The 20,824-nt window shown below is 34.1% G+C and overlaps 3 protein-coding genes and 1 long non-coding RNA gene across 7 annotated transcripts; 2 read left to right on the forward strand and 2 right to left on the reverse strand.

Annotated features, from left to right (window-relative positions):
- The first annotated feature begins 4,927 nt into the window (after positions 1-4,927).
- On the forward strand, positions 4,928-5,768 carry LOC145792149 (uncharacterized). The gene is made up of 3 exons (XR_014331311.1): positions 4,928-5,213; positions 5,310-5,367; positions 5,444-5,768. It is a non-coding gene; the product is annotated as an uncharacterized LOC145792149 (long non-coding RNA).
- Positions 5,769-5,900: 132 nt separating this feature from the next.
- On the forward strand, positions 5,901-10,072 carry LOC114266202 (uncharacterized). 4 transcript variants are annotated; one of them, XR_014331309.1, is made up of 5 exons: positions 5,934-6,032; positions 6,135-6,226; positions 7,770-9,292; positions 9,639-9,791; positions 10,046-10,072. XR_014331309.1 is itself a non-coding variant. In XM_082872732.1 (3 exons), the coding sequence occupies exons 2-3, from the start codon at positions 8,004-8,006 to the stop codon at positions 8,847-8,849; spliced, it is 771 nt and encodes a 256-aa protein (XP_082728858.1). In that variant the 5' UTR covers positions 6,041-6,226; positions 7,770-8,003; the 3' UTR covers positions 8,850-9,095. The 4 variants fall into 4 exon arrangements, 1 of the variants encoding a protein (XP_082728858.1); XR_014331310.1 differs by lacking the exon at positions 6,135-6,226 and having other exon boundaries at positions 5,901-6,032; XR_014331308.1 differs by lacking the exon at positions 5,934-6,032 and having other exon boundaries at positions 6,041-6,226.
- A 414-nt stretch (positions 10,073-10,486) lies between these two features.
- On the reverse strand, positions 10,487-11,764 carry LOC114321068 (uncharacterized). The gene has a single exon (XM_082876588.1). The coding sequence runs from the start codon at positions 11,762-11,764 to the stop codon at positions 10,487-10,489; it is 1,278 nt and encodes a 425-aa protein (XP_082732714.1).
- A 1,438-nt stretch (positions 11,765-13,202) lies between these two features.
- LOC145792147 (TMV resistance protein N-like) lies at positions 13,203-18,985 on the reverse strand. Its single transcript, XM_082872717.1, has 4 exons — positions 18,356-18,985; positions 16,991-18,092; positions 16,595-16,870; positions 13,203-16,481 (listed from the first exon to the last, which is right to left on the reverse strand). The coding sequence occupies exons 1-4, from the start codon at positions 18,880-18,882 to the stop codon at positions 15,492-15,494; spliced, it is 2,895 nt and encodes a 964-aa protein (XP_082728843.1). The 5' UTR covers positions 18,883-18,985; the 3' UTR covers positions 13,203-15,491.
- Positions 18,986-20,824: the final 1,839 nt, after the last annotated feature.

Genomic DNA, 20,824 nt, shown 5'->3' on the forward strand with positions numbered 1-20,824 from the left:
TCTTCACTTGTTGAAATTTGTAGCAATTTACAAGTTGAAGTTAAGCCGATGTTATTCCTTAATTCACTTGTTAAAATTTGTAGCAATTTACGAGTTGGAATTAAGCCGATTCCTTATCTTCACTTGTTGAAATTTGTAGCAATTTACAAGTTGAAGTTAAGCCGATGTTATTCCTTAATTCACTTGTTGAAATTTGTAGCAATTTACAAGTTGGAATTAAGCCGATTCCTTATCTTCACTTGTTGAAATTTGTAGCAATTTACAAGTTGAAGTTAAGCCGATGTTATTCCTTAATTCACTTGTTGAAATTTGTAGCAATTTACAAGTTGGAATTAAGCTGATTCCTTATCTTCACTTGTTGAAATTTGTAGCAATTTACAAGTTGAAGTTAAGCCGATGTTATTCCTTAATTCACTTGTTGAAATTTGTAGCAATTTACAAGTCGGAATTAAGCTGATTCCTTATCTTCCCTTGTTGAAATTTGTAGCAATTTACAAGTCGAAGATAGGCCGAGGTTATTGCTTAAAGTTCTCATAGCAATATGTGGGTTGTTTAAACCCTAGGAAGATGCTTAACACTTGTTGAAATTTGTAGCAATTTACAAGTCTATGTTAAGCCGACATATGACCACCCGCTGAGGTATACAGAAAGTTACAGGTTAAAATAAAGGCTAAGTATATTGTTCATTACTTGTTGAAATCTGTAGCAATTTACAAGTAGGTCAGACTAAGATTACCATTTTATGCTTGTCGAAACTTAAGAAGAAGCTTACTAAGTTTACATTCCGAAATATATGTTCCATACTTGTTGAAATTTATGAAAAGATTGCAGGACAGTATCTTGCCGAAGTAAAAGTTTTATGGTTATACCCGAGGTATGAAACCCCGAGAAGATTGCACAAAGGAAGCAACATACGAAAGACTTTTTCTAAGTACAAGACTATGCAAAAGCAGTCAACAGAATATCACAAGATCAAAACATCCAGAGAAAGAACTGTTACAGTTACATACTAAAGAAACCACGTCGGCCAAAAGAAAGAGTTTTTGCATTATCCAGAAAGTAAGAAAAGTACAAAGTGCAAAGTACAGAAAAAGAGGGAAAAAATACAAAAGGCAATTTTGTCAAGCTTCTTCAATGTTAGCCACTGCAGGGACTGGGACCTCGGACGATTCTGGAGGAGCCTCGTCGGCCACTTTCTCCGCTTGTATTTCGGCATCTATCTCTGCCAATGTTGTGTCAAGACTTCTTTCAGTCAGAAGGAGGTCAGATGATAGATACCCTTGAACAGACTCCCTGGGCACTTCCTCAGCCTCATCAACCCCCTTATCTTGAGTTAAGTCCATAACCTGCTCAGCAGGAGGAGGAGACTTGGCTTCGGCAGCATCCTTGGGTTTTCTCACCAAGGCTTCACCATCATCTTTTTCTTCATCTTCATCCACGGCCTCAGCCTCAGACTCTGATTCACCTTCAGGAGGAGGTGGAGGGAATGGTAAAGGAATAGCGTCGGCCTGACGCAATGGCGAGTCAGCAGGAAGATCAAGCTTCTTTATCAAGGACATCCAACCAAGGGAAAATCCCCTGTTGCATGCCTGCCTGACTTGAAGCTTGTAGTCTTCTGCGATGTCGGCCATACCTTGAGCATAGGCCTTTTCATCGGCTTCTTTGATTTCAGCCTCTTTGGTGGCCAAAGCTTGCTGGAGTTCTTTCTCCGCCTGGGCCTTCTGAACCTCGGCCTCTCTTTTCTCGGCCTCAGCGACTTTTCTAACAGCCTCAGCAGCTTCGGCCTTCTCAAGAGCTAAAGTTTGAACTTTCGTTGCAGCCTCGGCCTGATCCTCCAGTTTTTTCATTTTTGCTTCAAGGGCCCTTATCTCTCTCTTCATTGAAGATGCTTCCCTCTTCATATCAACCAATCTTTGACGATTTTCAAAGGATTGCATTGAAAATGAATGGGCGTGTTGGATGGCCTGAATCAAAACAGAAGTATCAGAAAAAATTTTCAGAAAGAAACAGAAGGAAAAAACACAAACACAAACAGAAATACTTACTTGAGCAGAGTGTTGGAGCATAAGAGCATAATTTTCATACTCACTAAGCTTGCCATTTCGCTCCAAGTCATTTGGTAGAAGAAGAGCAGTGCTAAGGGCGACAGCAACATTAATGTCGTCAGTACTTTCACTAGCCATAATGGGCCTATCCTCCAGGGATAGATCAGGGGCCCAGGGGACGTCGGGCTTCTTTGACGCCGAGGTCGTCGCAGACGATGACCTTGGCCTCTTTGTTTGTGTAGACCCTGAGGGTTGACCCTCAGCAGACCTCTTGGTAGAGACAGAGGCTGATTTCCTACTTTCTGCCAGCTTTGAAATAGGCACAGTATCCTCAGCTTCGACATTTGTAGCCTTGGCCTTGGGCTGAGCCTTTTTAACTCTCTTTTGTTTGGGTGGGAGCATTGATTGCATTGGTGCGGCTTCGGCGTCAGTTGGGAGATCGGCAAGAAGGCCTTGGACAACAGGCCTTGGACGAACCATTTCGGCAGTCTTTACGAGCCTTCGTCGGCGTTTACGTTCAGGAATTGGTATTAAGTAGGGGGCCGAAGTTGATGGAAGATCGGCTGGGTCAGATGTGGACTCTTGATCTGTTCGGGATGTAGAAGCAGTTAAGGTTGTGGCTGTGGGTGGAGAAAGACTCTTCTTCCTTTTTCCTGGGACATCGGGTAAGGTGGATTTGTATGTAGGGATGAAGTTTAGTAAAACTGGGGCTTTTCGTTTATGGATTGGAAGGCCAAGAAGTATTTTCAGATCTGTTTCTGGGAAGAAGGATTGACGAAAATTTTTCGGTGGCTGATGAAGATCTGCAAAGAAACAGACGTCAGAAACAAAAAGCATTAAAATCTTAAATAAAAAACAACTAAGTGTTGACTCAGGGCTCTTACTCTTGCCCTCTGTAATTGTTCGAGGAAGAGGGTAGAGGTGGACATCTTCATCTGGGCCAAATTCCCAATTTCCAGAAGCAATGAGAAAATCATCTCCAGCCCCCTTGTTGGAGTCTGGGAGGTCGGCTATAATTTTGTACTGAGTGGATCTCGGCTTAAGGTAATAGACAAAACCCCTATCCTTCAGATCAAGAGGGCACATGGTATAACAATATTGAAGGTCGGCTAGGGTGATTCTAAGGTTTTCTTGCCTAGCTAAAGCAATAATACCGTTAATTACCCTATAGGAATTAATAGTAAGTTGCATGGGGTTCAGCTTATAGAAATGGAGAACTTGACGAAAAAAGGGATCAAGTGGAAGCCGAAGTCCACATTCGGTAAAAGCAACTATTGGGAAAGGCATTGTGTGGTCTGTGGGCACGATGGTATCATTATCCCCAGCCAGCCTAAGATGAACGTCGGCTGGGATAGAAAATTCTTGCCTAAAGTATTCAAGTTTTGTTGGGGTATTTACCCTATGCCTCCACATACCCATTATGTCGGCTTAAACTAAGAGGAATATGTTTAAGAAGATGGGCGTTTTTCAGGTTTCCCTAAAGATTAAGGGTTCTACAAACAAATCCCAAATCTATGAAGTATGAAGATAAAGATCGAGGGCACAGATCTGGGGCAGACACAAAGAGAAAACAGAGACGAAGTTTCAGATTCAAGAATATAGGTATAGTTCTCAGAAACAATAGAGATACAGAAACAAATCAAGAACAGCGGCAAAGAGAATAATGAAAAAGCATAGAAGTCCAAGGTATAGCCACAAATTCAAGATACGAATAAATCCAAGACCTCGAACAAAATCAGTAATGGCAACAGACAGACAAAAGCACATAAAGAGAATGCAAGAATTAAAGAAAAGGGTCTTACCAGGACAAATGAAGCCAAGGCAATGCTCGCCGAACCCAGAAATTAGTTGCAACAGCAAAAGAAGGCTTTGCAAGAATAAGGGATTAAGCGCAGTTCCAGAAGAGAGATTGAAGCGATGGCAGATTCAAAAGAAAATGAGCTTTCAGAGAGAGAAAGAGCAAGAAGACGGAATGAAAAAGTGAAGAAGAGATAGAGGCAAAAGAAAAGTTTTGTCAAAAATGTGAAACGGCGGCAAAATTAGGGCAATCATTACGCCTAGGGTAACGCACGCGTCAGACGGCGCAGACGAAATGAACAGACAACTTCAGACGCGTCACTGACACGCTCCAATAAAGACGAAACACGTAAAAGAAACAGTTAGATATGCGTGACAACTCATGCGCGTGGGAGAGTACGACCGAAGCCTTATTCTCCGAAGAGAACACGTCGGCTGAAAATAGATAATCTTGGCTAATCAGTTTTTGAGCCATTACCCAGAAAAGAAGTGGCGAAATATCGGAATAGGTACCATCACCTCAGAATGCCGAGGTAATAGAACCTAGGGGGCAGTTGTGGGGATATATTTTCTGAATACCAACACGTGGCATGGTGACGCCGACGTGTCAGCCGAGGTGCCACGTGCCCTGGTAGTTAAGCCGAGGTAATCTCGTAGAAGCCGAGGTCATCTCCGAAGATGTCGGAATCCGAGATAAGGGACAAGAGTCCTAAGGCAAAGAGGGGACTTAACCAAGATAAGGATAAAGCTCTTAGGGAGTTTATCTATATCTCTTAAAGAGTCCAGAGTAAACAGTAAATTGGAGTTCATGGAAGTCATACTTCTAGTAGGACTTGGATTGAGAATATTATAAAAGAGAGGCACCCCCGTGGGTCTAAGGTATGCAATTTATGTTTTGAGTATTCAGTTTAGTACTTGATTTATCTTTGAGAGATATACTGACTTGATCGTCGGAGTGCCCCCGGGTGGAAGAACCACCGCCGGAGCTCTTTCTTTCTGTTACAGGTTGCCAAAGCCATCTATTCTGCCTGTGCTTTCCAGCTGATCACTAAACGGGCAGTGTGGTCAGATTTTCACCCACACAGTTGTTATTGGCCAGGTGAAATTTAATCTTTCTTTTTGAATTGGGTTTGTTGCTCTTTATTTCCTTTTATTGTGCTTGTGAAAAAACTACCACTCTTGAGGTGATGTGTAACTTTTCCTTTGAAAATATTCTGGTGTAGGACCAACGTCGTCTTGGAGCTATAATTGTTCCAAACAAAGAAGAGATTTTAGTGACCGCAAAGAAGTTGTTGATTGTAGGTGCAGATGCCTCAGAACTTAGTGAGGAAAAAATGACTAGTCTATTATATATGAAGAGCTGAGGAAATGGTGAGGGAAAAATGACCATTCTCTTTCTATTTAGTTTTATCCCCCCTGGTTTTCTTCACTTAAAACAAATGTCTAACTAGATTTTCCTTCATGCAGGACTTCTGGGTGCTCGTTTCAAATTGGGCCAATCCTTCTTGTTGATGAGCCTTTTACGGTAAATGTTCGCACTTGATAGCCATTCACATATCCGTTCTATCTAGTTTTCTTCAACAAATCTTTTTCGCATGCAGATTGATAATGGTTTAATGACTCCAACAATGAAAATTCTGAGGGACAAGGTTGCGGCTCAATACAAAGAACAAATAGATAATCTGTACAAGTGAATCCCTTATTAGCAACAATGTTGCAACTTTATTGTAAGCTTATTCTCAGAGAAAAATAGAGTAATACATTGAAAAATTGCTACTTGGCTACAGACAAATACTATGATTTCCCTTTCATGTGAAGATCTTAACGTGGTTTTGTATCTGTACATGGAATAATTATATGTGGAGCAACTGTATGCCTCATGAATTTGTATTTGATAATAATTCTAATAATTTTTTTGGCTCAAAATATTCAAGAAATATTGTGGTTCCGTGTAGCCGCGAGATTATAGCTGTACCGATTTTTTATTTTTATTTTTATTTTTTTATAGTACACACTACACAATACGAGAGGAATCAGTCAGTAGATATGTTAGAGCATCTTCAACAGCATGGCTATTCTTTCCTTTTAGCCATAGAAGCGAGCTTGGAAGGGTAAAACATTGCTCCAGCAGACTCGCTCAAGGATCGCTAGAATGGTGGTGAGCTACAGTACCTCGCCAAGACAAGCGAGGTACTGTTCATGAGCCTTTCAATTTTTTATTTATTTTTGCCTCTTGAATTCGGTTTTTGGCGGTAAAATTTTTCTCTCTTTTTGGTGCTAAAATTCTGTCAGTACCTCCCCAAACAAATCTATAGAGAAGGCATTCCAAAACTCAAACTCTCTCATCCTCTCTATCTTTTTCTCAACCTTTTTGCTCAAGGGAGGTAAAGTTTTGTCATTTACGTTTGTTTATGCCATGAATAGTAGATAAGAAATTGGAGAATATGAAAGCAAATGTTTAGATTATTGCATTCTTATTTCATTATTTGTTGATTTTGGCAAAAATATTACACATTGCTTTGTCATTTGTTCAGATTGTGTGAATATATATTTTCCCCTTTGCTTTGTGGCTTCCATGGTTTTTAATCTCATCTCAGAAATTGTTGTAGCAAGTTATGGCTCCATGTTCTTAATCAATAGGTCATTATTTTACTACCTGTAGAAGAGAAAGTAGTATGTATTTATATTGCACGCCATATGTTTGTTGTAATTTCTGTTGGAATAAAGATTGTAAATTGTATCCAATTATTTCTTGTATTAGTTGTTCTATCATATTTGACAAGAATATTCATTAATATCCAATTTTGATTGATTGTTTCATGAAAACAAGGCCTAGGATATTTCAATATAACAACACTCAACACTCCCTATCCTCCAAAGCCTTCAAATGTACTGGATCTCCCTATCCTCCAAAGCTGTCTAAAACAGAGGATTCCACACCACTATTAAATCATTTGAATTGTGTTGTTCAACCACCGGTAAACTAATGCTTGTGTGATATGATCTTTTGTTGTGAGACTTTGACATATTATCTTAATGCGATGAAGTCTCCTCAAGGACATCATCTTGATACATGCTGTTCAATAATGTGCACTCTTGAACAACATATCGCTTCACACCACACATAAAGAAAACAGACACAAATAAATTTCCATATGGGGTGGGTTTTGTGGGATTGGTAAAATCAATTTTCTTTCCATGTGATTGTTTAATCAGAGAATTCCCATTGGTTTTAGGTTCATGAATTACATTTTTCTTTTCTTCCACATCTATTTCAGTTTTGTCCCCAATATCTTCTCAACGCTTATTGCATGTTCAAGTTTGTTAGTGCTTTCTTTCATCTTTTTCTCTTTCTTAGCATTCTCAGTTTTATTTTTCAATTCAAGTTCTATGTGAGTAATCTTGGTTTTGAAAACATTATTGTGCCAAAGAACCTTTTCATCTTCTACCTCAAGAAACTTAAACATTATTGAGGCAAGTTACATACCCAAGGACCTTGAATTTTGTTAGCTTCCATAATGAGGTAAGGAACACTAAAATATATGTTTGTATTGAAATGATAAGAGTTTTGAATTCTTACTCTTAATTTAATACAAAGCAAACTACATTTACTGAAGTCACATTGTTATTCTTACAAGTGATTTAAATTCCTTCAATTGAGTTGTTGTTTCATGTTATAATTCTTCATAAGAACTCTGAGCATGTTTTGTGATAATTCACCAGTTAGAAATGCTTATGTCCATTTTGTAATGGCTTTGGGTAATGCTTGAAATCATGCTTATGTATTTTTTATACCTCTTCATTTCTAAATACTTCTTCATTTTGAATTTTTTTTTTATGTGTTTGAAATTAGATTTTTCTACTGCAATTTTATTGTACAGTAGCTTGGATATTAAATTTTAATTCTTATATATTATTCAATCATAGGTATGGATACACAACAAGATGGTTACTTTACCAATCTTTTACAAGAAAGGCCCAACATTGATGAACATTATCTAATGGAATCTCAATATTTGAATCAAAGCACTCAAGTCTTCGCCCAAGAGTCTCAATTTACTGCTGAAATTGAATCTTTGTCGAAGAAACCTCAACGTGGAGGAAACTTCACAATTGAAGAAGACAAACTCCTTGTACCGGCTTGGCTTAATATTAGTTTAGATGCGGTACATGGGAATGAGCAAAAATGCTCTATCTATTGGAAAAGAGTGGGATTTTTTCCATGAGCACAAGAAATTTGAGCCTAATCAAAATGAGAATTCTCTTATGAATCGATGGTCAACCATTCAGCTTGCCATGAATAAGTTTTGTGGGTGCTACGCCCAAATTGAATCATTGCATCAGAGTGGCATAAATGAGGATGACAAGGTATTGAATATTGTACATTTACAATTATTATTATTTGTGAAGTTGCTAAATATTATTTATTTATTTAACTTTCAGATTTGCAAGGCGAAAATTATGTACAAGGAACTCAAGAAATCTACATTCCAATTCGAACACTATTGGATTATGTTAAGGGATCAACCAAAATGGGTGGTAGCGTCTGAGAAGAAAAAACAACCAAAAAGACCAAGAACAGGAACAACCTTTTCTCCTTGTACTCTGGATTCAATAAATCTAGGGGTAGACGATGTCTCACCTAATGATTTTGTTGACTTGGAGAGACCAACCGGTAGGAAGGCTGAAAAGGAGCGATTGAATAAACGAAAGAACAAAGAAAGCGTACATTTGAGTATTACAAAAACTTTGGAGGCAATCAAGCAAGACAAAAAGAAAATGATTGACAAGAAAATTGAAATGATTGACAAAGTGTACGTTCAAAAAGAAGTGGAACTTCGTATCATGCAAGAAAAGCATGAGGTGGAACTTCAAAAACATGAAATGGAACTTTTCAAAGAGGACGAAAGAGTTATTTTGATGGATCTCAGTGGCTTGCGGGAAATCCAACAAGAATTTTATCGTGCTCGGCAGATGGAAATCATTAAGAAAAGAAGAACGAATTAGTATTCATTCTTTCTTTGCTCTTTATGATATTTTGGCTTTTGTCTAGTAGGCTAGAAACTTGGTATATGATATTTTGGCTTTTGCTTTTGGTTCTACTTTTGTCTAGGATAGATGTTGAACTCAGCAATGTTTTGGTACACAATGTTAGTTGTCTAATCTGATGCTTTTTGTGCTGTGTTGTTCTACTGCTTTTTGTGCTGTGTTGCTGCCATTTTTGGCCTGTTTTCTAATCTGTTTTTGTTGCTATTTTGCTGGTGTTTTGGGGCTGTTTTGGTGGCATTTTTGGGCTATTTTGCTGCTGTTTAATGTAAGTACTAATATTTACTTGTTCTTAGATTTTGAATCCAAAAATAGGTTGTGGTTGAGACGGGGCAACAGCTAGTACTAATTGATTAATAATTCTGATGAAGAGTTTTATGATGATCTCTACATTTTGAATACTGGTAAGTTTATGGATTAGTCAAAGAGCCACACATCGAAAATCACCGAAGCTGAATTATTTTGTCACTGTTTGGGGCAAGTTTTTATTTTTATTTTTTATTGTTTAATTAGTAATTACAAGCTTATAATGCTACATTTATATAAGGCATCAGTGTGGGATTTCTCTTTTCAAATGAGTTTTATTTATATAAAGCTCAGTGGTAGCTAAAGCATGGGTTTTATTGTTCATAATTTTACAAGGGCTGTAGATTTGCACGAATTGTAGATGATTGATCCCAGTTTAGTAATAATTTGATTCAAAGAACAAAGTGGAAAAGAAAAAATTACTAGTTTCTTCATCTTTTGTAGAGACTTTTGTCTGGAAACGTGCTGCAACATTAGGCTGTCCACCAGCAAAGCGTGATAGCCATACTTGCTCATCTTGGAAGAACAAAATCATTATAATTGGTGGTGAAGACTCATATGATTATTATCTCTCTGATGTTCATATCCTTGATGCTGGTATCAATTCTTCTTGAAATTTCCTATATTGATCGCCAAGATAGAATCGAAATTATAACTTGAGGAAACTACTTGTCAGTGGGTTTTTTAAAAATTATTGTTTATTAATGATAAAGTTTATCACTACATGGTTAATACTTGTAAAGTTTATCATTAATTTGTTAATATTTTTTAAAATATACATTGTCATGTAAATTTCCCTTATAACTTTCATGTTGAAAAAACTATCCATAATAGTGTCTCTGTTTTAATAGATACCCTTGTGTGGAGCAAGCTGTTCAAAGGAATTTTTTTGAGTACCAAGTTTTACTATAATGAGGCTTTAATGTTAATATTGAATATTTTAATATTTTAAAAATCTAAGAAATCATAATTTTACTATAAATATTGATATGTGATTTAGATTTAATGCTATATAATAATGAATCTCAATCATTCAATATTTTTTTTTTTAGATAAAATTTTTAAGAGCTTAGGTTATTTATTTATTTATTTTTTTTTTTTAAGCACAACTCTCCCTTAATAGGCTACCATGATAACCATATAATAAAAAGGCATATAGAATTATAAAATTACACATAAATTAAAAGCATATGCTGATTACAAAAGCATATGCTGATTACATTCAAAACTAATAGCATACTACATAACATGAAACTTCAAATTCAAAGCTTTTACATCTCGTTGTGTAATTGCTACAAGTGTTCGACGAGGTCCGATTGGAGATGAGAATGTGTTTGCCTGTCTCTAATGTTATGATGACATTGAATGAATTCCATAAGTTCAGTAGTTCTCTCCTGTAACACTGTTACATGGGGACTATCATCGATTTGATCATAATTGAAGTCTTTTACTCCATTGTCATCCCGCTCATCCTCAATGATCATATTATGTAGAATTATGCACGCCTTCATAATATATTTAAGCATTTTAGTATTCCAAAAACGTGTCGGTCGATGCACAATTACAAATCGTGCTTGAAGCACTCCAAATGCACGTTCTACATCTTTTCTTGTCGCATCTTGAGCTGCAGCAAAAAGTTTTTTCTTATTTCTTTGAGGAGAAGGAAATGTTTTCACAAATGTTGACCATTGTGGATATATACCATCGGCGAGATAGTATCCCATTGTATATTCATTACCATTGATGGTGTAATCGACTGCAGGAGCACGCCCTTGAGCAAGTTCGGTAAATACAAAAGACCTTTCTAGCACGTTGATATCATTATGAGACCCAGGTAATCCAAAAAACGCATGCCAAATCCAAAGATCATATGATGCAACAGCTTCCAAAATAATTGTTGGTTCATGAATGTGACTAGTATACATACCTTTCAACGCCGTCAGACAATTTTTCCATTTCCAATGCATACAATCAATGCTCCCCAGCATTCTAGGAAATCCACAACTTTCACCAACCGCTAGTAGTTTAGCGATGTCATTGCTATTTGGTGACCTCAAATACTCATTAGAAAAAATATCAACAACTGCTTTAACAAAATATTTTAAGCTTTCTATTGCAGTGCTTTCTCCATTTCTCACATATTCGTCCATAAAATCAGCGGCTACTCCATAAGCAAGCATCCTAAGTGCAACAGTTATCTTCTGAAGAGAAGACAAACCAAGCTTTCCAGCACAATTTCTTTTTTGGAGAAAGTATGGATCGTGCGCTTCTACTGCAGCTTGAATTCGAAGAAAAAGTGAACGCTTCATCCGAAACCTCCTTTGAAATAGCTCAGGAGGATATACAGGCGATTCGGCAAAATAGTCGAGAAAAAGCCTTTCATGACCTTGAATATGATCACGATGAATGGCTTTACGACCTCGAACAGAACCACGACGTGAGCTTGATCCTATCTCACTATCTAGTAGTTCTTCATCCATAGTAACAGCTTTGAGCATCTCCAAATCATCATCAGATTCAGAGAAGTCAGAGTCATTTACAAGCATATCATAAAGAGAATTGGAAGCCATAGAGAGAGATATGGAAGTTTGGATAAAGTAGAAAATTGAGTTGAGGGTAAGATCAAATGATAGGGAATGTCTTATTTATAATGGAAAAGTATAAAAATATGACCGTTGTAAAAATTTGAAAAAATATGACCGTTGTGAAAATATGACCGTTGTAAAAATTTGAAAAAATATAACCGTTGTAAAAATTTGAAAAAATATGACCGTTGTAAAAATTTGAAAAAATATAATCGTTGTAAAAATATGACCGTTACAAAAATATGACTGTTGAAAAAATATGACCATTTGAAAAATACGACAGTAGAAAAATGTAACTTTCACAAAAATATAATTATATTTAGAAGAATGAAAAAAATAATAATTTGAAAGAAGTTAGTTTTTTTTTTTTTTTTTTAGATTGAAAAGTAGGTAGTTAAAGTATAAGAATATTTTAATAGAAGATAGCTAAAGTAGATAGCCTTGTTGGAATGTATATTAAAAAAATGACTAGCTAAAATAGTAAAGTAAAATTTTGAATAGCTATTTTAACTATCCTTGCTGGAGATGCTCTTAGGTGTTGTTAATGGTTAAAATTTCAACTATTAATTTTAAAGTTGAGGGTTCGAACTTTATGACCATCATTTATGCAAATTATATGAAAGATAATAAAATTCAAAATAATAGCTTATTTCCATAGCTTCGATGTCCTTTTTTTTTATTTATTTTTATTTTTTATAGATAATTTAATAAAATTATATAATTACAATAATCAAATTGAATTAATTTTTTCTTTAATGATCTATGTATAGAGATTTTAAAAAATAGGCATTTACACACAAGTTTTAATTTATGAATTTATATTCTATTAAGTCCTAATTAAGATTTTTTGAATTTTCAAGTTCCATTAAATTTTAATAATCGGAATTGCCCTTCAAACAATAATTGTTCATCATTTATGATTATCTATAAAGAAATATAATGATTTGACATTTATTTTGATTTTCAAAACTTTAAAACATCAATTTTCAAATTGAAAAAATTACAAAAAAAAAAAAGTTATGTGCAAAAAAAAAAAAATAAAAATGAAAAAATTAATAATGTTCTTAGTTTTAAAACTGAAAAAAACTGATAATGTTATCGGTTTTATTAGATAGTTGAATCAAACCAATAAGTAGATGGACAAAAACGCTTAATTTCATACTTTGTTTTTTTAATTAGTTAGTGAAACAATTATCTGAAACATTACTATACAAAATTAATAATGCTTTTAGTTTTAAAAATTAAGAAAAACTAATAATATTCTTAATTTTACTAAATAAGACTTATTAATTCAAAATTTTTTAAATAAAACCTAAACTACCATAACATTTGCAAATAAGACTTCAGATAATTAACTCTTACAAAATAACTCAATCACCAAAGTGAACCGGTCGTGGACTCACAAGCCAAACAATATCTCAGATTGAACATCTCTCCAATCATGGAGAAACTAAATCCCATATTTGTAATTTTAAAATTTTAAGAAGTTTCAAGCAAATATATTTGTAATTTGTTCACATTTATTCAAAAGAAAATGTGAGATGGCCCATTACAGTTGATGTTTTGGTGACAATTTTCATCATCATTCTTCGTCATATAGGAGGGCTCCAGTCTCCAGTAGTCACTCAATCCATAGTAGTAGGTGGACGTGCCTCTGTTGCTCATGACAATCAGATCCGACGCACACTTCTTCATCTTAAAACATGACGACATAACAAAAGAAATTTCGAATTGCTCACCACCTTTAATTCTATATCCAAAATATTCTTCAACTATTATATGGCTTCCCCAAACATAATCTACATAACTCTTAGGGATGCCGAAGAAGGTTGGGGTATAAATAAAATTGATGCCATTAATTTTATCAGTAATAATGATATATGGATAATCATCTAATTCCATGGAGCAACTTTCTTCATTCCCAATTCTGTAATAAACAACTCCCACATTGAATCCTAAAACGTAGTCATCTTTCCCTCGCACTACTGGCACTTCTAAGGATATTGAAGAAGACCCTGTTATATAGCTAAAACAATCGCAGACGCCAGCGATAAAGAAATAGTCGCGGAAGTAGCTCCCACTAGAAAGATGCTGTCATATGAATTTCTATTTAGTAGAGTGCTAGATGAAAATAAAAAAATTAAAATAAATTTACGAATACAAAATCAATAATATAAAATATAGACAGAATAATTTGAGAGTGCAACCATATATTTTATTACAAGTCCCACTCTTTTCATGTGACATGTGATTAAGATTATGTCATGTTTATTTTGTATCCCCATAATCTTGTTTGAAATTTTTTTTCATCAAATTAATATAGTGGCAAGTTTTAATTTTATCATTTAGAATTAAAAGTCTCATCAAAGTTATTTATATTTGAAAAAAGAAATGTTATATATGTCACATATGTTTTTAGAGAGATGTTTTTATCATTGTGTTGTCTACATTTAGAGATAATTATTAAAAAATTAATGAAAATAAATAATATATTTTTATAGAGAAATGCTATATATGACGATTACTTATCATTATTTTGTATCACCGTCTATATGGATACTTATGATTAATTCTCTTTTTTGAAGATAATTATTAACAAATTAATGCAAACAAATGACATCTTTCCAAGTAGGTTGGTGATATAAAAAGATGATATAAACATGTAATATATAATCGTTTAATATATTATCATGTAGCAGATAATAAAAATCATGAAAAAACTAGTGAATCCTATTTTTAAAATTGTTACTGCCACATCATTCAAGTAAAAAATTTTGAGTAAAAAATTCAGTAAGAGTAAGAGTGTCTCCGACGCTTCATCTTTTGTTTCATCAAATTTAAATTTGATGAAAAATGTACAAAATTGGTGCTCCAACATTATCATCAAATTAGTATCAGATTCAGAATATCTCAAATTTTTCATCATATAAAGGATGTTAGAACCTTTCACCAAATTACTGTAAAGAGCCGTTAACTTTACAAGTATGCATGAGCACTGAACGACCGGCCGATCGTCCCCTCGATCGACTACCTCCTTGCAAAATTTGTTTCAGAATTTTAAAAAAATTACACTGGCTGGTTGATCGAGGGGATCCCTGGTTGACTAGTGATTTGATGAAAATCTAGATTACTCTGTTGGAACGCGCAATATCAGATAAAATTTTTACTCAAATTTAATGAAAAAAATAAAAAATAAACGTTGGAGATGCTTTAAGATATTATTTTCAATATCTAATAAGCAACTCCACTCCAGTCCATGTTGTTTAGGTCCATGGGACCCACAAGTTTTGTTTTTATAATTTGAACTATTCATTTTGTTGAACACTTCATCTATTTCATTCACACAAAAATTAAATCAATCCGATAATCGTAACCTATTTAATTTATTACATTTGTCACCAAAAAAATATTGTTTATTTTTAAAAACACAATTGTCATCCATTTTATTTATTTATTTTGGTAACAAATTTGATGAATTGAATATATTATGATTATTGGATTGATCTAAATTTTTTTTGTGAATGAAATATACGAAGTGCCCAATAAAATGAAAGATTCGGATCATCAAAATGAAACTCATGGTAGACTCAATGGTTGATTCTACAGACCTAAACAGCGTCTTTCAGTCCATATAATCTGGAATGGATGGAATCCACCTCCTTTGGTATTATATAGGTCACATCCAAAATAAAATTGGTTTCCCACATTTCACTTAATTTTCAGAGAGATTTTTTGCTAAATTATTGCACCTCAAAGAGAGAGAGAGAGAGACCTGAACGGGATTTCGTAAATTGTTGAGTTTGTCCAAGGGAATGATTTGTGCACCTTCAAAACAGTGAGGTTCTTCCATTCCACCATTAATACGATTTGAGAGACTATGCTCAGGGCAAAATTGGTGGCTGTTGCTCAACCTCATTAGTAGAGTCTTCAGTTTTGATAGATCGGATATTTTTTCAAGCGATGCACAACCATAAGCCCTTATTTCCAATAAATTAGGAGGAAGATCTGAGATAGATTGAAGACTCGTGCAGTTATTCAACTGAAGGTCTTCCAGCTTGGATAGATTACTGAAGCCATATGGTAGCCTACAAAAATTGTTTCCACCTAAATCCAACACTCGCAATGAGGATAAACTCCTAAGATCACCTGGAAAATCTCCTTCAGACAGATTGCGAGCACTGAGATCTAGCTTTGTTAAGGAACACAAACCTAAAACAGAGGATGGTAAAAATCTTATGGTGTCGGCATTTTTTCTCGGTAAAACCCAGGATGAAATGAGAGAAAACCAAGATTTAGTTGTCAATTGCCTATTACATCCCTTCAACAATAACAACCTAAGATTCTTGAGTAGTCCAATAGAGAAAGGTAGTTGTTTAATGGTTGTTCCATCTGCAAGAAGTTCTGTTAAGCTTTCCATATGTCCCAAGTGCTCTGGAAACTCCTCTAGTTTTGCACAACCAGTGAGATTTAGATGTTTAACAGACTTTAACTTGCAGATACTGCTTGGAAGATACCTGAGGTTCATGCAATCTTTCAAATTCAAGTGAACAAGTTTATCTAGAAGTTCGATTGATTCATGGAGCTCCATTAAACTTGTACAACTTTCAAGGAGTAATTCCTCGAGCATCGATAGTGCACAGAAGATAGGGCTCTTTGTTAGGGATTTGGAATTACTGAGATTTAGAATTTTCAAGCTCTTGAACTGCAATTAAAACAAAAAAACATATACAAAATTATATAATTTTTTTTCATCCTGATCCATGACATAATTTATCCAAATCCCAAACAACGATGAATTTGCTAAGAATGTCATACCTTGTCATCTATTCGGAGTGTTTTAAATCTGCTGAATTGCATGTCTAAAGCAACAAGTTTCTCTGGATGAAAATTGGATGGTAAATACTCCAATGGGCAGTTATGCCAGCAGCACCACCTTAACTCTTCAAATAGATGTTCAAAATTTCCACTGAGATGCACATAATTTATTTGAAGCAGTCTTAGCTTATGCATCCCAACCAATGCTTTATTACTCCATTGTATCTTCTTTAACATGGGTAGGGCTAGGGTCACACCTTCGACTGCTTCTGTTCCCTAATAAAGTAATATTTAAAAAACAAAAATGGAAAATTAAAAAGAATTAAATAACTGAAATTAGCATTTCAAGCCGAAAACTTAATAACTCACTAGAAAGAATTAAGATTCGACTCTTACCTTGTTTTTTTCAAGTACATAGCATACATCTTCATGAAACCACAATCTACTGCGCTTTTCAGGCTCCTTTGGATATTTTTCACGAATAATTTCCCTCCCCATATCCCGAAGTAGATCATGCATCGTCAGCTTATTTCCTTCATTAATTCTCAGTAAACATCTACTAATTAAAACACTAATTCCAATATCTGCGAAGAAACCACAACCATTCAATATAGTAATGACATAGTCTCTGTCCATTCCAATGAAAAAGCATGCAATATCGAGGAAGATATCCTTCATTCTGTCATTATCTAGCGAGTCAAAACTTATCCTAAGTTTTTTTTGAATTTGATTATGAGGAATTTGTTGTAATTCATCAAGTGCACTTTTCCATTCTAGGATGTTTCTTCCAAACAAATAAGCACCCAAAATTTCAAGAGCTAGTGGAAGCCCTCCAGTATAACTTACTATATCATTTGCAAGCTCAACAAAATTTTCTAATGGATTGGTTTCTCTGAAAGCATGCCAACTGAAAAGCTGCAGAGACTCTGTGTGATTTAATTCCTCAGGCATATATCTTTCATCAACTTTCAATCCCGTCAGCAGGTGCTCATCTCTAGTTGTTATGATGATTCGACTTCCTAAACCAAACCAATCATGATGTCCTGCTAAGGAATTTAACTGACTTAATTGATCCAAGTCATCAAGAACAATGAGAACCCTTTTAGAATAGAGCCTTTCTTTTATCAAATTCATTCCTCTATCAACACTGCCAATCTTTAGATTCTTTATCCCTAATAATTCAAAGAGAAGTTGTTCTTGTAATTGAACTAGGCCATTGAATTGTCCTGCAAATTCTCTAACATTTGCAAGAAAACAACTCCCTTCAAATTTGCGAAAAATAAGGTTATACACAGCTTTTGCAATGGTTGTTTTGCCTATTCCACCCAAGCCGTATATGCCAATCATGCGAACATCATCTGATCCAATGCTCAACATCGAATTTATGCGTTCAACACGAGAATCTATTCCAACTGGGTGAACAGCAACATTTAGGAATGTATGTTTCAGTTCACATAAAACCTCTTCAACAATCTTTCGGATGAACTTTACTTCATGTCTGTCAATTTCGATCCAAATTAAAAGTAAGGCAAGTGTATATTACGGAAATACAAAACCTCACAAACCCGCTCCCAATATGCAGTTAAGAAATGTAAAATTCAAAACATCTTGAACTTACAAAGTGAACTAACTATACTTGATTTTTTTATTTTTTATTTTTTATTTTTAAATATTAAAAACAACAAGGATAGGATTTTCTAGTTCAAGATAAAAATTGATAGCAGCAGCAGCAGCAAAATGAAAAGGATGTTAAAACATTACCCATTAGCAACATTTTGCAAATCCCAGCCTGATAAATTAGCAGCTTCAGAGAGGGCAGCTCTTCTCACCTCCACCTTCGCCATCTCATCCGCAAAACGCTTTTCATGTCTTCCAAATGCTTCTCCAAAATACCCTGTTTGGTGGCGTACGTGGGATGGATCAACATCGTAGAATACTGGGAGAACTAATTGCCCAATTGTTTTCTTGCATTCAATGATCTTCACGAGCTCATCCAGGCACCATCTCGAAGAAGCATAGTTTCTTGAGAAAACAACGATGGAGATCCTGGACCCTTCGATTGATTTGAGAAGCTCCGAAGAAATTTCACGTCCTCTTGGAAGTTCATCATCATCCCTGAAGGTGTGAATTCCAGCTTGAACCAAGGCCTCGTAGAGATGATCGGTAAAGTTTTTGCGGGTATCTTCACCTCTGAAACTCAAGAACACGTCATAGCTCCAGCGAGGTTGTGTCGCAGATGATGAAGAAGCAAAACAAGAAGAATGATCTGAGGTTCTTTTAGAAGCCATGGATGATCAAACCAAGATCAGAGATCAAAATCAATTGTAGACTGCAATACAGTGTGAGTGAATAGTGATTCGGCCGAAGGTAAGAAAGAGTTATTTTCAAATTGCAAGCTCCTCCATCTGATGGCTTTTGAAGGATCTGTGGAGTGGATGCAACGAAAGAGTGAAGTTAAAAATAAAATAATAATAATAATCAGTTAGGATAAATTACACTGACTTTTTCTTGCACTTAAAAATATATAGTAAGTGTTATATTTTGACATAATTATATTAATATTAAATTTTAATATAATTAAATAATCATAATGAATATAAGTATTTTAAAATTAAAAAATTAAATAATATATTTTTATGTAAAAAAACAATAATAATATTTTTTATTTATATAACTAATAAATTATTGTTAAAAATAAGATTATATATTATATAAATTATAATTATAATAAAATTTAGGGTAAATCACAAATACATTCCTAAGATTTGCTTAAAATATGAATTGCCTCATGTGGTTTGAAAAATTACAAATACCTCTTTGTCAAAATTTTTTATTTAACAGAATTAATTAAAAAAGTGATATTTCTAACTGTTCACCTACACAATAATAAAATTATTTAAATTATTAATTGAAATAAAATTTTAATATTTTTAAAAACTGTTAATTAACTTGATGATTTATTAATAAAAATAACTATTTGTTATGAAACTAAAAACCTTAGAGGGCATAATGTAATTTTTAAAATCACAGTACGTAATTTGTAATTTAAGTAAACCTTAAGGGGTGTGTTTGTAATTTATCTTAAAATTTATTGTAATTATATCAAAATTATAAAATTTTCCTTTTTTTTTTTTTTTTTTTTTTTCAAACTTTGTAGTCCAGATTGCTTTGTTGGAATCCCAATTCTCATATGGCTAGCCAATTTCTTGGATGCTTTTTTTTTTCCTTTAACAAAAAAACAACCTCAAAGCATAATCTTTAAAATTTACTCTTACAAATTAAATTTTAAAAAAAAAATTAACTAATTCATCTAGACGGTCAGACTTCTACTTAAATAATAAAAAATTTGAACTCTAATTGGTGAGGAGAAGAGCTTTTGGCTTAAATAATAAAAAATTTGAACTCTCAAAAGCTTAGTTTGGGAAGGACTTTTGACTTTTTGGCTTTTTTAATTTTTTTATGAGAGAAGAGTGTAATGATTATAGAGTTGGATGGGATGTTTTGTCTGTTGTGGCTCATGAACCTATTCTGTCTTTTATGACTCATTGAGTCAAAAAAGCCCAATGAACCCTTGCCAAACTAACCCTTGCTAGTTAGGACGGCGCTTGGCGATCTTGGATGCTTCTTGGAGTCCCACTCTGGAGAAGGTAAAATGGTTACTATTTCCCTATTTGTTGTTGGACGTTTCTCGCCTCGGACGCTATTCTTATTGGCTCCTTCTGGGATAGAATCCAACCATCCCACTACACTATGAATTTATAATATATATATATATATATATAATATTTTTTTTACCACACTCTAATTATTAATAAGATTTTATTAATATGTACTTTAATAACACTTTTTAAAATCAGCTGATTTATTTATAAATCTCTTGTGATCTACTTATAATTCACTTAATTCAATTTTTTTTTTATATTTTAATAAGTTTTATGGGTAATAGAGCGCTTATTAATATTCATATTGACATTATGAATGTTCCATGACGTAAACATCCTGTCAAATTTATTTAAATTTAATATTCACATTACCAAGTTGTTAAGTGTTTAAAAAATATTTATAAAGAAAAAATTGTACATTAAATATCTTAAATATAAAAATTATAGCTCAATTATTGAGTCATAATGTTGCCAAAAAAATTGAGTCATAACAAAACAAAACAAAAAAATTGAATTATAACCAAACATCATATAAGATATAATTAAAAAAAACCCTTGTATCATACCC

Source organism: Camellia sinensis, chromosome 6 (assembly GCF_055761805.1).
Source record: "Camellia sinensis isolate YWXY chromosome 6, ASM5576180v1, whole genome shotgun sequence".
NCBI classification, from domain to species: domain Eukaryota; kingdom Viridiplantae; phylum Streptophyta; class Magnoliopsida; order Ericales; family Theaceae; genus Camellia; species Camellia sinensis.